At 43.5% G+C, this 21,048-nt stretch overlaps 1 protein-coding gene across 1 annotated transcript in view; it reads right to left on the reverse strand.

Moving 5' to 3' along the window:
- LOC148509276 (uncharacterized) overlaps window positions 1-20,225 on the reverse strand; it is a 42,461-nt gene extending 22,236 nt beyond the window's left edge. Inside the window, exon 1 of the mRNA XM_088443206.1 lies at window positions 19,978-20,225. Coding sequence (XP_088299332.1) covers window positions 19,978-20,022 — 45 coding nt within the window. The 5' untranslated portion in view covers window positions 20,023-20,225. The remainder of the gene's footprint in view (window positions 1-19,977) is intronic.
- Between the last annotated feature and the right edge of the window lie 823 nt (window positions 20,226-21,048).

Here is a 21,048-nt window from a genome sequence, read left to right on the forward strand (position 1 = left end):
GTCGAAGACGAGTAAAAGCCTCTTGCATACGGGACATAAAAAGTTTTTGGAGCTGCGCTCGCACTTCAAGTTGTTTGCGCAATACTCTAGTGGGGCGGATTTGATTCTGGGACTCTAAAGACTTTAGGGTAGATTCCAGACTATTCTGTAGTTCACGAGAGCGAGCCTTAAACTGAGCTCCTTTTTGGATGGAGGTACCACGGAGAACTGCTTTTAAAAGCACACCAATGTGTGAAAACAGAAGTATCAGTAGGAGAATTAGGGTCTGATTCAGACCCGCGAGCGCTGAGCACTCGTAAGCGAGTCAATGTTGGCCAAGTGCGCATGCGCATGAGGGAGCCGGCAAGCCGTCGCTATGGGTCTCGCTACAAAGGGGGCGTGCTGTCGATGTTGAGTGACAGCACGCACCCTTGGGTGGGCGTGCCGGGGGAGTGGCTGGCCAGACGGAGGCGTTCCCAGGGGAATGCCTACCGCCTGGGGCCGGACCCACTGATATCACAAGTCATGTCAGTGGGAGTGCTTTTGGCTCTGATAGAGCCAAAAGCACTCCAGGGCTTGCGGCAGACGAGACCCTACCAGAAGGGTCTCGTCGCAAGCCCGATTGTCGCGATGGTCTTGACCATCACGATCATCTTTTTGGCCGCTCGCTTTAGCTGTGGGTAGTCACCCACAGCTATGCGAGCGGCCGCTCTAAAAAAAAAAAAAAAAAAGAAAAAAAAAAAAAAAGAGGGGGGGCACTGATTCAGAGCGTCCGGCTCTGAATCAGGCCCTTAGTCTGTATATATAGTTTAAGAGAATCAGTAAGGGCCTGCAGAGTCGCAGGATCTTTTAATTGATACTCAGGAAGACGCCTGGTATGGATTTGAGATATAGGCCATCAAATTTCTAAGACAGGCGCATGGTCAGACCAAGTAATAAGGAGGATTTTAACCCTTTTAGTAGGTTGTAGAATTCTTTTATCCAAAAGGTCAAAATCAATTCTAGAGTAACTATTATGGACTGAGGAAAAAAAAAAAAAAAAAAAAAAAAAAAAGGTATAATCTCTCTCATCTGGTAGGTAAATACGCCAAGCATCATACAAATCGTACTCCGCCAATAATTTCTTAAAGGCCAATGAAGGGCCCATATCACGAGGGGTAGTAGAATGGCCCTGGGGAGAGGATCTGTCTAGTTTAGGGTCGAGAACTAAATTAAAGTCACCCAGCAAAATAAGTGCTCCTTGCCGAACTTTAGATATTTCCTCAAAAGTGTCTCGTAAAAAGGGGACCTGTCGGGAATTAGAGGCATAGAGAGAAACCAAAGTGACAAGAGTCAACCTTCCCAATAAGAATGAGGAACCTGCCGTTCCCATCCTCTATTTTTCTATGTAACACAAATGGGGTATTGGCATGAAACAGTATGGCAACTCCATTACGTTTGAGAGGACTAATAGCAGTATAGCATACAGGGTATCTATGGTCCTTAAATATGGGGGGTGCTGAGGATGAGAAATGAGTCTCCTGGAGAGCTACAATATTAGCCTTATGATGAAAGTAGAAAGAGCCAAGCGTCTCTTTTGTGGGGAGTTAAGTCCCTTGACATTTAGCGAAAGGACTTTAACCATTGGATAATTTAAAACAGTGGAAAATTGAGAATGTCCTAAATCTACGTGTCACAAAACAACAAAAAGGAAACAAGGTTATACATGAAAATAGGTTCAAAAAAATAAAAAACAAAGGCAAAAAAAGGAAATAGAAAATCCAAAAGGCCCAGTATATCGGGCCACAGCAGTTGCCGTGAAAAAACAGTACGGCAAAATGGTTAACATGTGGGGTGGGCTGTGTCATTCCCCAGCCCTGAGACCTATTATAAAACGTATTATAAACATATAGTAATATATCACATTTACTATCCCTTCTCCAACCCAACAGAGAAATAATCTCAATACATACTATGGGGAGGAAGAAGGCAGGAGAAGGGGAATAAATTATTGTAATCAAACAGTAAACCGCTTACTTTAAATGGAACAATAAACAGAAATTGCAAGGATACAACAGACCTTACACCGGAAGTGCTCGTATTTAAGAGGTACAGCATGGAGCATCCACAAAAGAAATCCAGATCTATAGATATGGAAGAAACAAAGTTCCTAAAGAAGGACCTTGGTTGTGGCGAATAGCTGAAGAATACTGAGATGGTTCGCAATAGTCCGTTGCTGAACAAATCTAGGTGTATCCAATAGAAGACCAGGAGATTTCGAAAAATTCCAAAAAGGCAGCATAAAATCAGTTTCATCCCACTCGAGACCACTCCGATTGGAGAAGAGGAGCTTGTGAAGATGTGGGAATCGAGACAGAAATTCCCCATTCTGCTAACAATTTGAAGCCAGCTTCCAGTGAAGAGATAATAAATGTTGAACCACCTTTTCGCATCAGAAGCTTCACTGGGAAACCATCTGTATTGGATGTTGTTATCCCGAAGAGCTTTCGTAAGAGGTTGGAATGTTCTCAGTGTATTAATGGTGTGGATCGAGAAGTCGGGAAACAACTGGAGATTAAGAACTTCCGCATCCCCCGACTCTCGTGCCGCCCTTAATATTTCTTCTTTGATATGGAAGAAGTGAAGTCACAGGAGGACATCTCTGGGAGAGCCTGCCGGAGCTGAGCGGGGCTTAGGTAGACTGTGGATGCGATCGATCAGCAAGTTGCGAACCTCTGCAGATGGCAATAACTTCTGGAAAATGTTCAAAGCAAAGTCCTGGAGTTCTGCATTTGATACCGATTCCGGGACACCTCTGATTTTAACGGTGTTCCTCCTGGATCTATCCTCCAATTTGTTTTTGACAGCCACCAACTCCATGAGGACAGAGTTATGAGAAGTTAGAAGATCATTATGCGAGGAAACTAGTTCTTGCATCTTAGTCTCCAAGTTGTTCTTATGGTCCTCAATACCAGTCACTTCACTGGTGAGTTGTTTAATAGACACTTGGAAGTCAGAGGTAAGGACCGTGTGGAATGCCTGAAGCATTTGATGGAGAGTGTGGACAGTAAGCGGAGCATCAGCAGAAAGATCAAGGTTGACATCAGGGCTAGGAGAAGGGACAACCTTGGTTGTCAGCGGAGATTTCCCAGCAGAGGACGAATCGGTGGTTTTCTGTGCTACAAATTTGATAGGAGGTGCGAGAGTAGACAACTTGCTTCTTTTGTTAGGCATACTGTCTTATTCATATAACAAATATAAACAGATATGAAAAGTCAAATGGTTTCTGTTGCGGTCAATGCAGTATTAGGTAAATACGGGCTGTGGAGGTCTCATAGGGATGAGTGATGGATATCACTGAAAAAACATGGCAGCAATGGATGCTACTACCATGCTATTAGGGAGATGTTGAGGAGTGCAATATTCATCCACTAGCAGGAGTGTAATATTGAGATAGTTAGGCCATGTATATTGTATAGCAGGGTGTTCGGGCAGAGCAAGCTGCAAGGAGATAGGTTGTGGGTATGGGGCCCAGACCCAAGATGGTGCCTGTGGCTTCCCCAGAGGTGTTGCAGCAAACCTGGTGGTCAGCAGCCCTGGAGAGGGAGAGGTCCGGCTCAGCAGGGGGAAGCAGGATCGATGGTGATGAACACAGAGTCCAGGTGCGCCGAGCAGCACCAGCGGCAGTGGTGTCACGCGGGTCCCCGCCAGAGCTCCGGACTCGAGCCCGCGGCTCCCAGGTGAGTAGGCCGCAGGGGTCCGGCAAGCACTGGGACCTCAGGAGGGATCAAGGGCTTCGCGAGAGGGCGTCAGGCACCACAGGACAAATTGGGGATGAGGCAGCAACCGCTGTGGCCAAATCTCGCGGGTCCCCGTCCGGACTCCAACTCGAGGCTTCTAAGCGGGAGGTAGGCCGGAGAGCACCGGAGGCCACTAGAGACGCATGGGGTGCAGGTAACTGAAAGGAGGGGAAGCAGGCACCTTTAGGGAGTTGATGATGGATAACAGGCCCCCAATGACCAGCAAAATAGGCTCCTTACTGGCATATGTGGCAGGAGCTCCACCAAACAAGTCCGTGCTAGCAGACAGTCAGGCCATGCCCCCTAAAATGCAATATCAATTCCAACAGTCGGTGATTAGAACCAAAGTGCCTGATTCACTACGGATCGCTATTGAGATTGCAGCTGCGATTGCGCACGCAGGTCTGCTGCGAAAATATGCTAATGAACGCAATCGCAAAGCCGTCACACAGCCAGCATAGAGACTCCCACTACCTCTATCTCACATCCGTAATACCTTGCAGTCCTGCCTATAAAATTGGGGAACATCAGCCCCTCATGCACAATTACAGCAGCCCTGACCTTACTCAAAACTTGCCAACTTCGTCGCACGCAGTGAGTACCCAAGCTGCATATGCCGTCGCAGTGGTCAATTTATGAACGCCCATGAGATGGCATTCACACGGACAGACACTCCTACGTTTTCCTCGGTCTGCGATGGCTTTGTATCTGCATAAGTATTCTTAGTACGATCGCAATGCTAACTCACAACACTGCAGTGCAAGCACAGTACACACCATCGGCCAATCTGTGTACGCTGTTGCAGTTGCCATTAGTGACGAATCAGGCCCAAAGCCCAATATATACCTCCTAAAGGCAAATTGAAATACACTTCCACATTGAACCACCATAGCTATAGCAATATAAATATTCTAAATATAGTGACCTAAAACATAACTAACAAACAATAAATTATAACAATTACAACTTAATCAAAATAAATATTAACCATGCTGAAAATGTATATAGTTATCATTTTACCATCTAATTATATAGTGACAATAATTCTGACTGAATTAACCATTAATAAACCATATATATTGTATCTGTAAATATAATAAGCATTTAAAGGTTATCTTTATGGTTATTATAAACTACCCAGTTACAACCAAAATATATAAAATTCATGAAAACATTTATACTTGCAGGCATCTTAAAAAAAAAAAAAATTGTATTTCCCATGTAAATTTTAATAGCCAACTGATTTTACAAAATACATTTTATGCCTATACACACACAATTATATGTATGTATATATGTATATACATACACACACATATATATATATATATATATATATATATATATATATATATATATATACACACACACACACACACACACAAAAACAAGGAAAGAAATAAACAAATGTATATACACTTTTTCTTTTTAATAACTCAAAAGCTGCATTGGCTCACTATCATAACTTAAATACATAAGAAAGCAATACACTATAATGTACATCTAATATTGTTAAATGTTCGCCCAGAGATAAACTATTATGAAATCTTCCTTATTTCTTGATCATGAGACAACTCTAGACTCCAGCCATCTACCCCAAATCTGATTAAATGTAATTTCCGCCTTACGTGTAATATAAACGTGTCTTTCATGCTGAACAGTAAGGCGAATCAAAGACAAGGGCTTCAACTTTCGGTCCCTTGGAAATCATCCATATAAAGCAATACACAGTTTAGGTAAGATACATTTATTATAAACGATTTACTATTTTTATTAACAAAATTTCCCTCAATCATTCCCAAACATGCTACTGGGGTGAGTGCTACATTAGGAATTCCCAGTTCGATTAAAAAAACAGACTTAACCTGCTCCCAGAATTGGCAAACTAATTGACACTACCACAATAAACGCCTTCATGACCCCTCTTCTGTATGGCATTTAGAACAAAGATTGGAAGAACGGCCTCCATATCTAACTAAACGGACTGGAGTAAGATACGTACGACGTAAAAAAAAAACAAATGCATTTGTTGAAATCTAATGTAGAAACCTTAGGAGACTTCAATGCCTCAGGCAAAGTCTCATCTTCAATAGGACCAAAATCCTCTTCCCACTGAGATTTAAGTCTAGGTAGATTTTGAGCATGGTGAAGGGATAGTAAAAACGAATAAGGAGTATAAATGCTTACAGGGGCTGAGAGTCAGCAAAACGTTTTTAATACAGAAGAAATTAAAACGGGGTGAATTTAAAAAACTGTCGTCAACAAGGCATGTCTAAGTTGCAGATATCGATAGAAATACTCTGATGGTAAATACTTCTGTCTAAGCTGATCAAATGAGCAAAGCACAGAGTTATCGCACAACTGAGCTACCTGTGATTACATCCACAATCTATAACCCAGTCGGGGTATCAGCTCTCCCTCCGGATGATCGGGTTTTGTTCTGTGATAGAAAGACAAGCTGGTCCCCTGAGAAGACACCTGTAGCCACTCTCCATATGGACGTACAAGCCCGCAAGTGTAAGAGCCTAAAGATTACATCACTGGGCTGCTGAGAAGTCGGACACTCACAAGAGAAGTGCAGCGTGCAGACCGCCACTAGCGTTCCCGCGGCCCCAGGCTCTCATATCATCTACCGCCTATCAAACATCAATGGTGCGCACCCAGTCCAGAATAAACGGCTACATATATTTCCACCGCCGTTCCTATTACATTTAAAATAGTGTAGAGGCTGGTGAGTATCTGATACTGTATTTTTCTAACACTTACACAAGCCTATGATTCATAAATGACATTTTATTAATCTACCACATACGTAGATCAAAACTCATTTTTTCTGAAACAAATTAGAATCTTTTGTCTTTGAAACAATTGTCTATATACAGTATTTTCAAAGGATTTTTGTATTATAGGAGTCCCTGACAGTTACATTACCAGAATAAGGTCAAAAGATTTTTTATACTCAATAGTTTTTTTATGTGGCTGTATTTATTATATATCTTCATCTGCTGCCATTATTGTGAATGTTTTATGTGTAATGTGATTACATTTATATTATTCAATTCAGCCATTCCTCTAGGAAACTAATTTACAATGAAAACAGAGACCAGTCCAGAAAAAAAAAAAAAAAAACCCTTTACAATTCAATCCCCACCAACCTCTCCTCACTCCGTACACCCCCCCCCCTTCCTGAGGAATACTTATCCACTTAACTGATGCAAGAACAACAAAACTAAATAAAAGAAACTTGGAAAAAACAGGGGGGCTCCCCATATATCCTTAATGCCCATAGATCTAACACTATTTAAGCCGACATATTATTTGAAATCACATGCCTGAAGAAATATCCCCTCCACAACAACATTTTGCCTAATCTTAAATTAATATGAGGTGACTCAGAAGCTAGCCGTCTACTGCCAGGTTTTCGATGATCCAACCATGTCACAGCCTCCTTCTGTATCGTAAAAATTTGTTCCACCATCCACTACAATGCGTAGTTTTGAAGGGAACGGTATGGCATATAGAACTACAAGTCATGGAGTCGAGATTTGATAGGAACAAGATTTAGCTCTGTCCTTTTGTACATCTGCCGCAAATACAGAGATAGTGATTCTATTTCGTAGCAGGGGACCTTTAACTTGAGCCATTCTCAATTATGCATCGCGATCCTGATAATGGGGAAGCTTTGCAATAAATGTTCGAGGAGGTGCACCAGCAGGAAGTGGTCTGGGGAGTATTCGGTGGGCTCGCTCCACTGCAAAAGTAGTAATAAAAAAAGAGTCACGACCATAAGTAGCGATCAGCCATTGCGCCAAAAAGACTTCCTCCTTTTCGGGGAGACCCACAAAACGAACGTTATTTCTGTGTAACCTGCCTTCCATATCCAAGACCTTGTTTGGCAGACCTGCCATTTCAGCAGTCAGAGAAGCAACTTCTGCTTTTAATTAAGTGTGCAAGCCCTCAAGTGTAACAATCCGATCTTCCACTTCTCCAACCCTCGGACTCGCTGATCATCATGAACAAATCGGATTGTACCATCTCAATTTTGTCAACCAGTTTTGTCTCGCAGAATGTAAACACCCAAAATTTGCTGTAGTGTAACCTCAGGTGGAGATTGGGAACCAGATGCAGCTGACAGAAGTCTCAAGAGTCTCTCCCAGAGGATGATGATGTTGATGTTGAAATTTTCCAAGCTTGGCTGCAGAATTTTGTTTGCCCATATTGCAATATAATAAAAGTTTATGACTGAGAAAAAAGAAAAACATTTTAGATTTCAAGCACAAAAAGTTATGACTGAAGTTACTTGATGTGTCCACCAGGGCACACTCTGCTGTCAGCTAATATCCCACTGCTGCTTCTTAGTATAAATAAATATTCGTAAATCAGGAAGTACAGTAACAACTTAAATTCTGTAACATATGAAGTTGCTGCAAACAGTAGAAAACTTAAGGATAAAACACAGGAGCTCGTGGCAGTAATAATACAGAGTCTTTCCAATGGAGCACAAATAATGAATTCACCAGTCTCCAACTGAAATATCTATTGCTGGGTACACAGACAGATATATTGGCCAATCAATATAGATCGGGTGCTCATCGGCCAGTGTGTACCAGCCGTTCAGACATATCGCGACGGCTCTGCTGTTTAAAAAACATTTCCCATTAATACAACACCTCCACACACACATCCCACATAATTAGATTAATTTCATCTTTTTTATTTTTTGAGAAAATCACCTGAAAACTGACATGTTTGTATTGACCATATTTCACTATTTAATTTCCTCCTTGTGCATTATAAATTTATTGGAGGGGTGTACCAGAGGTTTTGCATTTTAACCCTTAAAGACTTTCCCCAACTTTTCCCTACTCAGGGGAATGGTCACAAAAAGATGAATTTTCGGCTTTAAATTAATGCAATTTTGTTACTGAATTATAAAAAAAAAACAACAAAAAAAATAAAATAAAAAACAACCCACCAATGGTCCAGCAGTAACAATTTACCCAATGCAATTCACTCCTAACTGGACGACCCCATTATTGGTTTCCTTCTCCCGTCATTTAGAGTTTTTCTGCAAGATAATGATCAGGCTCAGATGCAAAACACTGATTTAACAGAGAATCTAGGAAATGATGGGTCACAGAAGCCTATACAGACGTGTCCAAATACATATATCCACCGTGCGCTACACAACGCTGGAGCTCTGTGTGACTCGGTAGCGCAGAGTTTTTGTGTGCGACTTTTTGACATCAAATACGGATTATTAGCACAGCGATGCAGATATTTAGCACACACAGCTTCTGCTGATTGAAATGCTATGCAGCATGCCTATGTTCTGTGTGTGACTGCAGGTGTTTCCCCTATGTAACATTGTAACATAGCGTTTCGCATGCAGATACACCCGCAGTCGCTCACCCACACGCTGCCTATCATTTTAATCAGCAGAAGCTGCTTGTGCTAAATACTTGCATTGTTGTGTGAATAAGACATTTGACGGAAAAAAGTTGCATAAAAAGATGCTTGACGCTACAAAGTCACGCCACGGCGCAAGTAGAAGGGCTGTTTAGTGTGCAAGGAGGCTAGATGTATGAGGGAACATCTGTACTTGCGCTAATGCGGCCACTGATATTTAAATCTATTATATAAATAGTGTGTGGGGTTTGTCTAGCACATGCGGAGTGCATTGCATACACAGACGCCCCCTAGTGTGAAAGTCAAAAGGGCAGCATGCTTGCCTTGCAAGAGCCAGCACTTCAAGCAACAAAAATTCACGCACCGGCCACCCACCCACCCACCATTGCAAGCATACCATTGGGACAGGCAAAAGAAAGTCAATAGCCTTGTAGAACTAGAAGGCAAAGTAGGTGATCAGTGACAGACAGCTGCGGTCCCCGCAGAGAGAAGGATAGAGGAATGCGTGACCTGGCGTCCCCCTGTGGAGAGAGAGAGTGGAACATCACTGCAATGCTGGGCACAATAGCTAGTCACCCAGCAAAGGACTTGTCCAAAATACTAGTAATATTATGCATTTTTAATTTGAAGCTGGACTTAAGTAGCATTATCAGGGCTCATATACAGTGGAAAAATGGGCGAAATGCGTTAGACTAAAACAAGCTTTAGGTTTAATGCATTCCATACTGTATATATGCTCTATACCTCAAAAGCACCTAACCCGTGACTTTTGCCATCCTGCTTCTGTTGCAGCAGTGTTTATATACCATGTACTTGTCTTGCAGTGTCTTAAACTGTATGACACTGTTTTCTTGTTCTGCTCAACTGTTTATGTACTATGTTTATGTCAGTGTTGGCTAACCTTGACACTCCAGCTGTTGTGGAACTATATATCCCAGCATGCCTGCCACAGTTTTAGCATGCCCTAATAGCAAAACTGTAGCAGTGCATGCTGGGTTATGTAGTTCCATAACAGCTGGAGTGTCAAGGTTAGCCAACACTGGTTTATGTACTATGTAAGGCGCTGCGGAACCCTTGTGGCGCCATATAAATAAAGGATGATGATACCATCACTATGCATTGCACTCATAGCAGTGTTATCGCATAAGAAATTAGCCATACTGTGTGTAACATTTGAATCACAACATAAACGTAAAGCTGTTATAATGTCACGGTGAGAAAGAGCCTGTAAAACACCATTCTCACCCAAATTTTTAACGGGATTTTCAGGTTTCTGTTCAACTCTGAAAAGTGCATGATCGGCAGATAGGAGTGAACCAGTCCTGGGGATTAATGTGCAAAAGTTCAGACCTTGGGACCTGCAATTTCACAGAGCAGAGTCTGATGTTTGATTACAGCATGAAAGGAACGAATGCCATGGAGTCTTCATACCTGTTATACTGTTACACTGGACAAACTGCATTGTCTTTATTGTACAAAGACAAGGGGACATAAGGTCAAGGGATGTTACATTTTAAACATACTGCAAACTCTGCATCAGCAATATAGAGCTGTGACAGAGGGAAAATATATCCTACAGAAAAGGGGCACAACTTGTCAACCTGACCACAGCCTTCACATTAATACGATTATGGAATAACATGGTGCATTTAGCATAAATGTAGCCCATAGAAACCAGACATTGAATATTACTGGTGTCTGGTGTAGAATTATTATTGTTTAATTACACAGCACTGTACAGAGAATATCTGTCATTCGGTATGCAGTCGGGAAGCCGGCGAACCTAATCCAGACAGCCGGCTTCCCGACTGCTTTATCCCGGGAGGGGTTAACTGACAGGTGTCTAAATCTAGATGCCTGTCATTTTACCGATGCCAGGAGACCAGCGCCCGGCATCCCGGTCAAAGTGGTGCCGGGCGCTGCTGCGGACAGCTGCGGGGGGGGGGGGAAGGGTTAGGTTTAGGGCTGTTCCCAGGGGGGGGACTTAGGGTGAGGCACCCCCTGGGATGTTAGGGTTAGGTACCCCCTGGGGGGGACTTAGGTGTAGGTGGCAGGGAAGGGGGGGTTAGGTTTAGGCACTGGGGGGGGGGGGGGAGGTTAGGCACCCTAAAGGAGGGTTAGGGGGTTATAAATAGGTTAGCTAATACTTACCTTCGACGATCGGGATTTCCTCCTCTGCCGGCCTCCTAGTGTTGGGATTACAACCGCGAGGCAGGGGTCCAGCGGTAAATCATACCACTTCCCTGTCATTCACATTAGTCCTGGTCCCATTGGAGCTAAAGTGTGTGTGTGTGTGTGTGTGTGTGTGTGTGTGTGTGTGTGTGTGTGTGTGTGTGTATGATAGATATATCTATCTATCCCCTACCACACACAACCTACACCATACTTGCCAACCTTTGAGCACGGCAAAAGGGGTCCTGATGATGCAATCGAGTCATCCAGGCCCCACCGCCACTATACAATGCCATGATTACAGGCATTGTGAACCAGGGGCGGGGCCACGATCACGCAAATCAACTTAACGCGGGACACGGCTGCCAGGACCGCCCTCTTCATTAGGGAAGTCGATAACATTGTCTTCGGCCATCCACTTCACTCGTGAAGTGGCCAGCCACCGGCGGCTCTGGGCGACTTGCCCACTCTATCGGGAGCCTCCTGGATGATCCAGGAAAGTAGGCAAGTCTGGCCTATACTCTCTACCACACAATTTAGTCAGCAGCCAACTAACCTACCAATAGGTTTTTGGAGTGTGGGAGGATGCAGCACCCAGGAGAGTCACACAAATACAGGGAGAAGATACAGTACAAAACGCCAAAAAGATAGGTCCCTGGTTAGGAATCAAACTTATGACCCCAGCACTGTGAGGCAGCAACGCTGACCACTGTATAACTGAGCTGCTTTCATTTAGTGATAAATGTTCGCCAACGTAGCAGATTGCAGAACAAAATAGCTAGTTGGTTGCAAAGTTGATGTAATTATAATATAATTGGGTACGTGTTTATTTAAAACTTGTTAATGTGTGCTTACAAACTGCACTTCGAGATGGCTACACAGGAGCAACTCTACCCTACATCGAAACAGAGAATGCACATGGTAATAAGCATAGTAAAAAGGAAAAAAATGGAAATGACAAGCACAATATGGTATAATTCGCAGCATAAAACACCCTTGGGTGGGGGGCAGGGACTCAATTAAATGCAAAGTCGAATTGAGACAGGAATGAGTGTCTGGAGCAATTTATTTGGCCTCACTGTAAACCTGTGACTAGATCAGTGGTTCCCAAACTGTGCGCCGTGGCACCCTGGGGTGCCTCAGGTTGGTGGTCCAGCACCAAATCAAATTATTTAGGGTCAATGTAATGTAAATATGTGGACAAACAGAAGCGCAAACCTGCCCACCACCACATAACCACCCATATAACTGAACCTAAGGATGACAGGTAAGCACAATTTATTTCACTTTACTACATCTTATTCTGAATTTCTCAACAAGCTTTTGGCTTAGGGGTGTCGTGAAAATAATGTTTATACTCTAGGGCGTAGTGATTCAAAAAAGTTTGGGAACCACTGGACGAGACTATTTCTGCTCACATGCTCCTGAGAAATCAGACTAAGCCAGTGTCTCGATGCTAGTTGCAGGCTTGCCCGGTGCGCTAAAACATTACTTCCGGCACTTAAGTTGGAGAAAGCCGCTTACCGCGACTAAACCAGTCATTAGGTGAAACTGCATCTCCCAACTGAAGTGCCGGATACGATACAGACAATTGAATTGCTTCATGAACTCATTCACGGTGCTATTCAACATTGCTCGTATTTAACTGAATTCTCCCCAATAACAACCAATAAAACATACTTCGAGATTACTGTAAATATGGGACAAGAGCAATCAGACGGGGTATTACAGTGGAGACAAAACAGATAATATTTGTGGAAAACAGGAGGGAAATGACAAAGCAGAATTTAAGAGAATTAACACACGAAGACAAGAGAGTGTTTTGTGGATTTATTGTACTACAAATATTATAACTCCTAACCAGCTATCAATGCTGAAAAAATCCACATATGCTGACCAATGTGATACGCTTTCTGGGGAGCACGGTTTCTCCTAAAACAAAACAATACTAATTTCCAAATCTAAATCAGTCCAATTTCCCAACTGACAGGGACCATTATCATTTGCTCCAGTGATGCATCCCTAGACTAGATTCCATCACCCTCCCTTAACCAAACCCACTGCTCTGGTATTGTACTCGACATGTGACCTGATTCAGAGTTGTACGTTCATCCTCAGAAGAACGTACATCTCTTATGTATAGGGGTCTGTGCCTGGGCAGAACAGGTCCTGCGATCTCACTCGCAGACCCCCCAAGCCGCAGCATGATTGACACTTGGAGAGTTTGTGGGGGGCGTGGCGTGCCTGGTCGCCGTTCCGGGAGGGACGAGGCCAGTGTCTGCCGGCGGACGCAGATTCCTGGCTCTGACGTGACCAAGCAGCAGTCAGGATCCCAGCATTCGCATCGGAGATGGACGGATTTGAACAGACGCTTGTGTACGGCTGTGTAAATCCGTCCATCTCAGGCCCATGATTAGTAATAGAGCAATATTTTGTTGTGGCTGTACAATGAAACATCTGCATTTGACCAGAATTCCGAATGCAGTGTAATTCCATCTTTCGTGTCACAGGGGGATATTTCATTGTAGCTTGGGTGCCCGTTAGCCATGGGTGCTCAACGGAGCTGTTCAACTGTTGCTCTGATCGTGTACGAGTGACGCTGGCACCCACAGTTCAGCTCGCACCCTCCCGAGGTGTACAGCAGAAATCAGGGAAAAGCCAGGCCTTCAGCCGCCCAGACGGCCATTAAGCGCTGACCAGGAGTTTTCATGAGTCTAAACCCAGCACATTTATGCATGACAAACGCAATGAGTAATGGGCACCCGAGGTACTCATGTTCATTAGCATAAACAATTGAATATCGCCCATCAGGCGAACATTACTTACAGGCTTGATAAAACAATTTAATTCCCCCTTAAGAGCCAGTGCATGGGGCTCACCTTCCCTGAGTTATTACAGAATTTCGATATGAAGAATTTTTAGTAAAGACGTCCAGAAAATGTTATTTGAGGATGTGACACCAGCGATAATCCTCTGGTAATCTGCTGACACTTGCTACAACAGCAATTTAGCCCAGTAGATAAAATACTATTGAAAAGAGCTCTAGCGAAATCAACAGTATCTGACAGTCACATGACACATAGTGGTTATTCACAGCTGTGACACAGGAATCTGTAACTGTTTGTATGCACATTAACCAAACACTGCCAGAAAACACTCCTCACTCAATCATGAACATAAACCTGGTGACTTTATGTTGTGGAAAAAGCTCATAGGTTGTTGTTTTCTTTAAATAGCAAGTTAAGCACCTTTCCAGCATGAATCATACTAAGGGGTTGAGTACAAGCTCCCTGCGATCGGTACCCTGGCGGTCAGAATACAGACAGAGACATCCCAGCAGTCAGAACCCTGGCAGGATTAGGTAAATAGCCTATCCCTAGCCCACCTTTCCCACAGCCTAACCCTAACCCTCCCCCGAACCCTAATACTTACTGTCGGTATGTCAGCAAATGGGATTACGGAGCCAGGATTCTGACTGCCGTTGGCATTCCAGTGACGGCATTGTGACTGCCGGCATCCTGACCGCTGACTATATCCCAATCTAATGCATCCTTCTACAACCCAATCTCTCCATTTCTCTGGTAATCATGACACGAAAGAAATTCTGCAGAATAATAAATCATTAATATCAGCCTGAAAAAAGAAACCAAAGAAAAATGGTGATTACAAATCAACTTCTTTTTAACTTGCCACAAAGATTTGTTAAAATAAATTTATTGGGATTATTTAAAACAGTTGCAAATTAGGGACCACAAGTTTGCATTAAATGTTTAGCAGTGATTCAGCTGTGAAGTCACCAGTATATTATCTGTATTTATTACCAATTATTTATATAGCGCATACATATTCTGCAGCGCTTTGCAGAGAATAGTTGGCCATTCATATCAGTCCCTGCCCCAGTGGAGCTTACACTCTATGGGCCTGATTCAGAGCTGAACGCTCTGACCAGAGCGCTCGCTCTGAATCAGGGCCCTCCTACCTGTTTTTGGAGCGGCCTCATGGACGCTCGTATAGCTGTGGGTTACCACCCACAGCTATAGCGAGCGTCCATGATGACCATCACGCTTGCGACGGAGACCCTGCGGTAGGGTCTCGCTGCCGCAAGCCCTGGAGTGATTTTGGCTCTATCAGAGCCAAAATCACTCCCACTGACATCACTAGTGATGTCAGTGGGGCCGGCTTCAGACGTCTGGCAGGGACGCCCCCGGCACGCCCACCAAAGGGGGCATGCTGTCAATCAACATCGACAGCACGCCCCCTTTGGTGTGAGACCCGGAGCGATGGAGAGCCCGTTGCTCGCCCGGGTCTCACGCATGCGCACGACGGAGCTCCAACCGTCGTGCGCATGCGCAGTGGGGGAACATCAACCCGCTTGCGAGCGTCCTGCGCTCGCGAGCGGGTCTGAATGACCCCCTATATTCCTTAACACACACACACACACTTGTGTTGGGATACAATTAGCCTACCAGTATATTTTTTTGGAGTGTGGGAGGAAACCGGCTCACCCGGAGGAGACCCACGCAAGCACGGGGAGAATATACAAACTCTGCACAGATAGGGTAGGTCACATGCATGATTTAAACCATTTACATTAGGTTCTATTTTTACACGGGGGAAGAGGATAGGTACGGATGCCAACAAGACATCATTTATTCCAATGGAGACACTAGTACAGCATACATGGACAGGAAAGTAGAGCTTCTCTTTCTTCTGTGAGTTGCTTGGCTGAATGAAGCTATGACTGCATGATGTGGTCCTCACGCCTATAGCTGGCCATACACTAGTACGACCAGCATATGAGATTCATCTTACGATTTCCCTTGAAGTCCCGGGGAGCAGCTCCCTGGCAGTCCCGGTCGCACGATTGACACACGATGTATATACGATCTCACGATACGACCGATCTGCAGTTTAGGAGAGAAGGTCATTGAAAGAACACACACTTCTTCATAATGTAACTCAAATGACGCCGGCCGGATGCACGATGCACAAATACGCACGATCTGCATACGATTACAACAGTTAATATGGGCTGTACATCCGATCATACGATATGTTGTAAGAGCAGCGTGAGTGCACATCGGATCGTATCCTACCTAAATACTACACGATTTCCACACAATTCATCGTACGACGCATCTAAAATCGGTCAATCGGCCAGAAATCGTGCTAGTGTATGGCCAGCATAACTTTCCAGCAACAAATCTGTACATCTCTATAGAGATCCATCACTGTGCATGACATGACGCATAAGCAGCAAGAGACCGAATTCAGCTCAGCCTCCACACATCAGAGATGGTGATTATGTAGCTGGAATCACGTGTCCCTCATTAAAAAGGGAACAGGAAACATGCCAAGCACAATGTTATTTACATACATGCTTCAACATATTCAAGAACAGTATATGGCTTACTTACATCACACCCAGGACTGGAGTTGCCCCTCAGCACTAGGTTCAAGGGTTTATTAGACAAGAATATACCCTGGTTCTAGTTGTCCAGCCTGAATGTTTGACTGGCACCATTTTCTATGCATCTTTTCAGTTTCATTGGCAGAGTGCCATCATGTACATTTATTTCACTGGGCCTTAGACAGTCATTGCCACCAATAAGCAACCCAGTGTCATACAAGGGAACCTCAGCACACTGGGAAGACCCCTGCACTGCAAAGATGAGGATGGGGACAGGAAGCTGGGCACGGTGCCCGGAACCTGCTCAAGCAGCTAGAGGGGGGGGTGCTTCTCAAGGCACCCCACAAGATGGACGTGGTGCACAGGTTGCACCACCCTCAACTTTACCTATGCCATAAACCAGTGCATTCACTAAACAATACTGTATATGCAAGTACAATAATTGGGCAATTTGAAAGAAAAAAAAAAATGTATATAGAGCGCTTTATTTATACATGGGCGAGCTACATTGACACTATCCCAATACATGGATATTACTTCTTTTAGATTATTATTTGTCTATATGTGATATTGGCATTTTTTGTATTTTATTTTTCATTTCCAGTATATCTGTCAAATTTGTTTTTTATACATTGTGTATTCAGAAAATTTTAGTTAAAAAAAAAAAAAAAAAGTTGCCCAATATATATATATTTTTTAATTATATTTTTTTATCTTCAAATCATTCATATGACGCAGACCCTGTACTGTCCTCAGGAGCTCACACTTGTCTCACTAAAACTACATCATTTGGATGATGACCTACGGGAGGTATAGAGTGATATTATTAAGCAGACGTCTCACCCCTTTAGAAGCAGGAAGTTATTACTGCAGAGGGATCACGATTGGCCAAATCCTGGGGCAGGTTATAACCTTAGGCCGCAGAACATCAAAAGAAAAGTGTAACAGCAATATGGCTGTATGAATCAATTTATATTCTGCATCCTGTCTGCTGGTATCTTTCATCCAAACTATGTGGCAATTCTGGTTTTCCTGCAGCAAACACTTGTTTGAGGTGAACAGGAATTTCAGAGGAGGTGGGATAGCGAATTCTCCTGCTTGTCGAAACCGGCTCTCTCAATCTTTTGGCATAAAAACATAACTGCAATCCCAACTATTCACCTTAACCCTATGCAAAGCTAAAAAAAAAATATATTACAGATATAGGATGTCACACACAGCAGGTCACCAAGTGACCCTCAAAATAGTCACAATTTCAATGGGAATAGAGGAATGGCCTATAGCAATGTAGGCAAACACAATGTTAATTTTTATATGAGAATAATTATATATATATATATATATATATATATATATTTATTTAATTCTAGGCCTGGTGCACCAATATTCAGAAAACCATAACACCAGGGAAATACACATAATAGAAAAAAAAAATAGGAAGGCCAAACAGCTGAATAATATCCTGGTGGGCGTTCGATACATCAGTCCTACACTGCCTGCACATAGATCTGTTAAAGAACGCTGCAAAGGGCTTGTCAGAGGCTAAAAACACTTATTTGCATTATATATATTTTATTTATTTATTTATTTTTTATTCTGTCAAGGTATGGGAATTTTTATGAACATACCTTTGCTATATTAGAGCCATGTTGTAAGGCAATTGGCCCTTTAGTATAGGTTTGTATGTGTATATGTGGTTGCAGCTAGTGAGGCATACCATTTATCTGCTGTTGCCCATGTATGGATTTAGGATGCTCTGTATAAGACACGACACACTAAGCCTAGGGTAGGCATACTGAGCCCTAGTCACACACAGGTCGTGATGCCAATGGATTGCAAACAGCAGTCTAATGTGACTATTTGCACGTCCTAATGTGTGTGCATCGCACCATTCGCACACTTTCCATACACGAGAGCGTCCCTCATTTTGATCATCAGCATTTACGCCAAACCATGTCAAAGTGCAAGAGAAGAAATAGGAGTCCCTTTGGCATACGTACAACTCATGATGAAACCTGGCTACATGCCCACAAGATGGTTCTCTTAGGTGCATACGCCAGTTGCCACCCAGATGACACCCATTTCACAAGCAGACGGAATGCTTCTGACTCAGGGCCCTATTTATCAACAAGTTTTGTAATGCATGAGTGATAAAACTCATTGAGTATGATTATTGGCGCTCCAGCCAATCAGCTCCCAACTGTCATATATTTGATCAATTAGTTTTATCACTCATTGTGAATGAGTATCACAGAGCTGATAAATAAGGCCTTGGATATACACATCTTCACTGTCGCATATGCGCAGTCTGCAACAACAACAAAAAAGCTAGAAGCCACATTTATTCTTTGCTATAGAAAGAATGCTTACTTCAATGTATCAAAATGGATTTATTCAGCAATTCATATTACAAGCCGTTGCAAAATAGTCTGGAAAGACAAAAAAAAAACAAAAAAACAAAAAAAAAAACCGCAAGACAAAACTATAAGGTTTTTTTCTTAATTGGAAATAACAGATTACTAGAGAGTGTCAGAAGTGAGGGGGTCGACATATATAGAATGTCTTGAGATGCCACATCATTGATTGGAGTAGAGAGCAATTAAAGAGTTTAAAATGGATTTAAAAATACCCCAGCTGTTTAGTCTATTTTCTAACCAAAATCTTCATCAGGAAGAAGATCAGAGACCAATCATGGCAAATCCATTACAAAATTATAAGAGATTAAATCAGGGGGGGAAGCTTTTTATTTCCCCTGAGTGCTGTTAAGTCTCTCAGAAAGAATTGGAGACTATGGCACGACTGAATGTGTCATGAACAGGCTGGTCCTCCTAACATACAGCCCCGCACCCAGCCGCTAGTGCACAGATACAATGGGAGTAGTTTCAAATCTCTGCTCTGCAGTTTGTTAACATATGACCTTTAACCCATAGCCGGCGGTGACTCTCTGCAGGTGATCGCTCCTTCACTACACCCTGGGCAGCTGAGGCTGCAGATGATCGCCCCTGCCCTGCAGAACACCCGGAATAGCTGAGTTTGCAGAATATCGCTCCTGCCCTGCAGAGCACTGTACATCCGGCGCAGCTGCTGTACTCTCAGCGGAGCAACAGCTGTGTTTGCTCTGCTGCAGGACCCGCTGGGACAGCAGCTGATAGATGGGCTGTGGGTTTCGGGGGGGTGAGGAGAGGGATGGGGCGTCCTGTCTCTCCCACCCTCCCCCGGTCTCCTCACCTGGTGGGATGCTGAGGTCTGGCTCCATGCGCGATCCCTGGACATGGCGGCAGTCCTCTTATACAGCGGTCATTATACACCGGGAAGAGCCGTGATCAGCAGCAACTACTCTTATTGCAGAGCCTGTCCCTCCGGTGGGTGCTCTGACCTAGCACTTCTCTAATCTCTCTCTGGTTTTTAGGGAAACTGGGACCGCAGCAACTCTCTCTGCAAAGTTTTTTTTTTTTTTTTACTGTCACTTTACTTTTCCACCCTCCCCTTTTATGTGTCTGTCACTCTCTCCCTCCCCTGGGGTCTCCCACACACCAGGTGCTGGTAACACCCACAGCCCCAACTCATTACCTCCTCCAAGGGAAGGGAGTGACCTTTCAGCAGAAGCAGATCAGTTTATATATATATATATGTGTATATATATATATATATATATATATATATATATATATATATATATATACACACTGTATACTATTAATCTCCATTCCTGATTACTAATAGTGATCAGTTCTTTGTGTTGAAATATTGTGCATGTGTTAAGACCCCCATACATCAGGGACAGATTGTCACAATTCCCCGTTCCCCAGGCACCTGGGTTGGGGCATCGGTGAAATCCAAAATGTTGGATTTCCCTGATTGCCGATCCTGACCAGTGTGATGGTGATCAGCAAATCTGGGATTTTTAAAACCAAAAGAATTTCACAGATTTTACGACGGATCGGCAAACATTGATGGCCGACGATCAGCGTTTCCGACCGGCTGTTCTGTTCACATGAGGCAATCGGCGAAACGGCAGTCAAAAGTAAAGGGCCGTTTATGCTGGTACACACTACTAGATACATCATTTGATCGAATGATGAATGATTTAACGGTAGCGGATTGGTGGGTATGTACACTAGATATGTCTGTGAACGACGTCATTCACAGACATATCAGGTCGGCCCTGCAGCACAGCCGATGCTGATAAATCATGCAGATATATCGGTGCATCTGCATGTGTCAGGCTTGCCGACAATCTGGCTGCCTCTTTTGGGAGATGCAGCCAGCTCAGCACAGCAAGGGGAGTGTGGCGCGGTT

Source organism: Taudactylus pleione, unplaced genomic scaffold (assembly GCF_031769625.1).
Source record: "Taudactylus pleione unplaced genomic scaffold, aTauple2 ptg000329l, whole genome shotgun sequence".
NCBI classification, from domain to species: domain Eukaryota; kingdom Metazoa; phylum Chordata; class Amphibia; order Anura; family Myobatrachidae; genus Taudactylus; species Taudactylus pleione.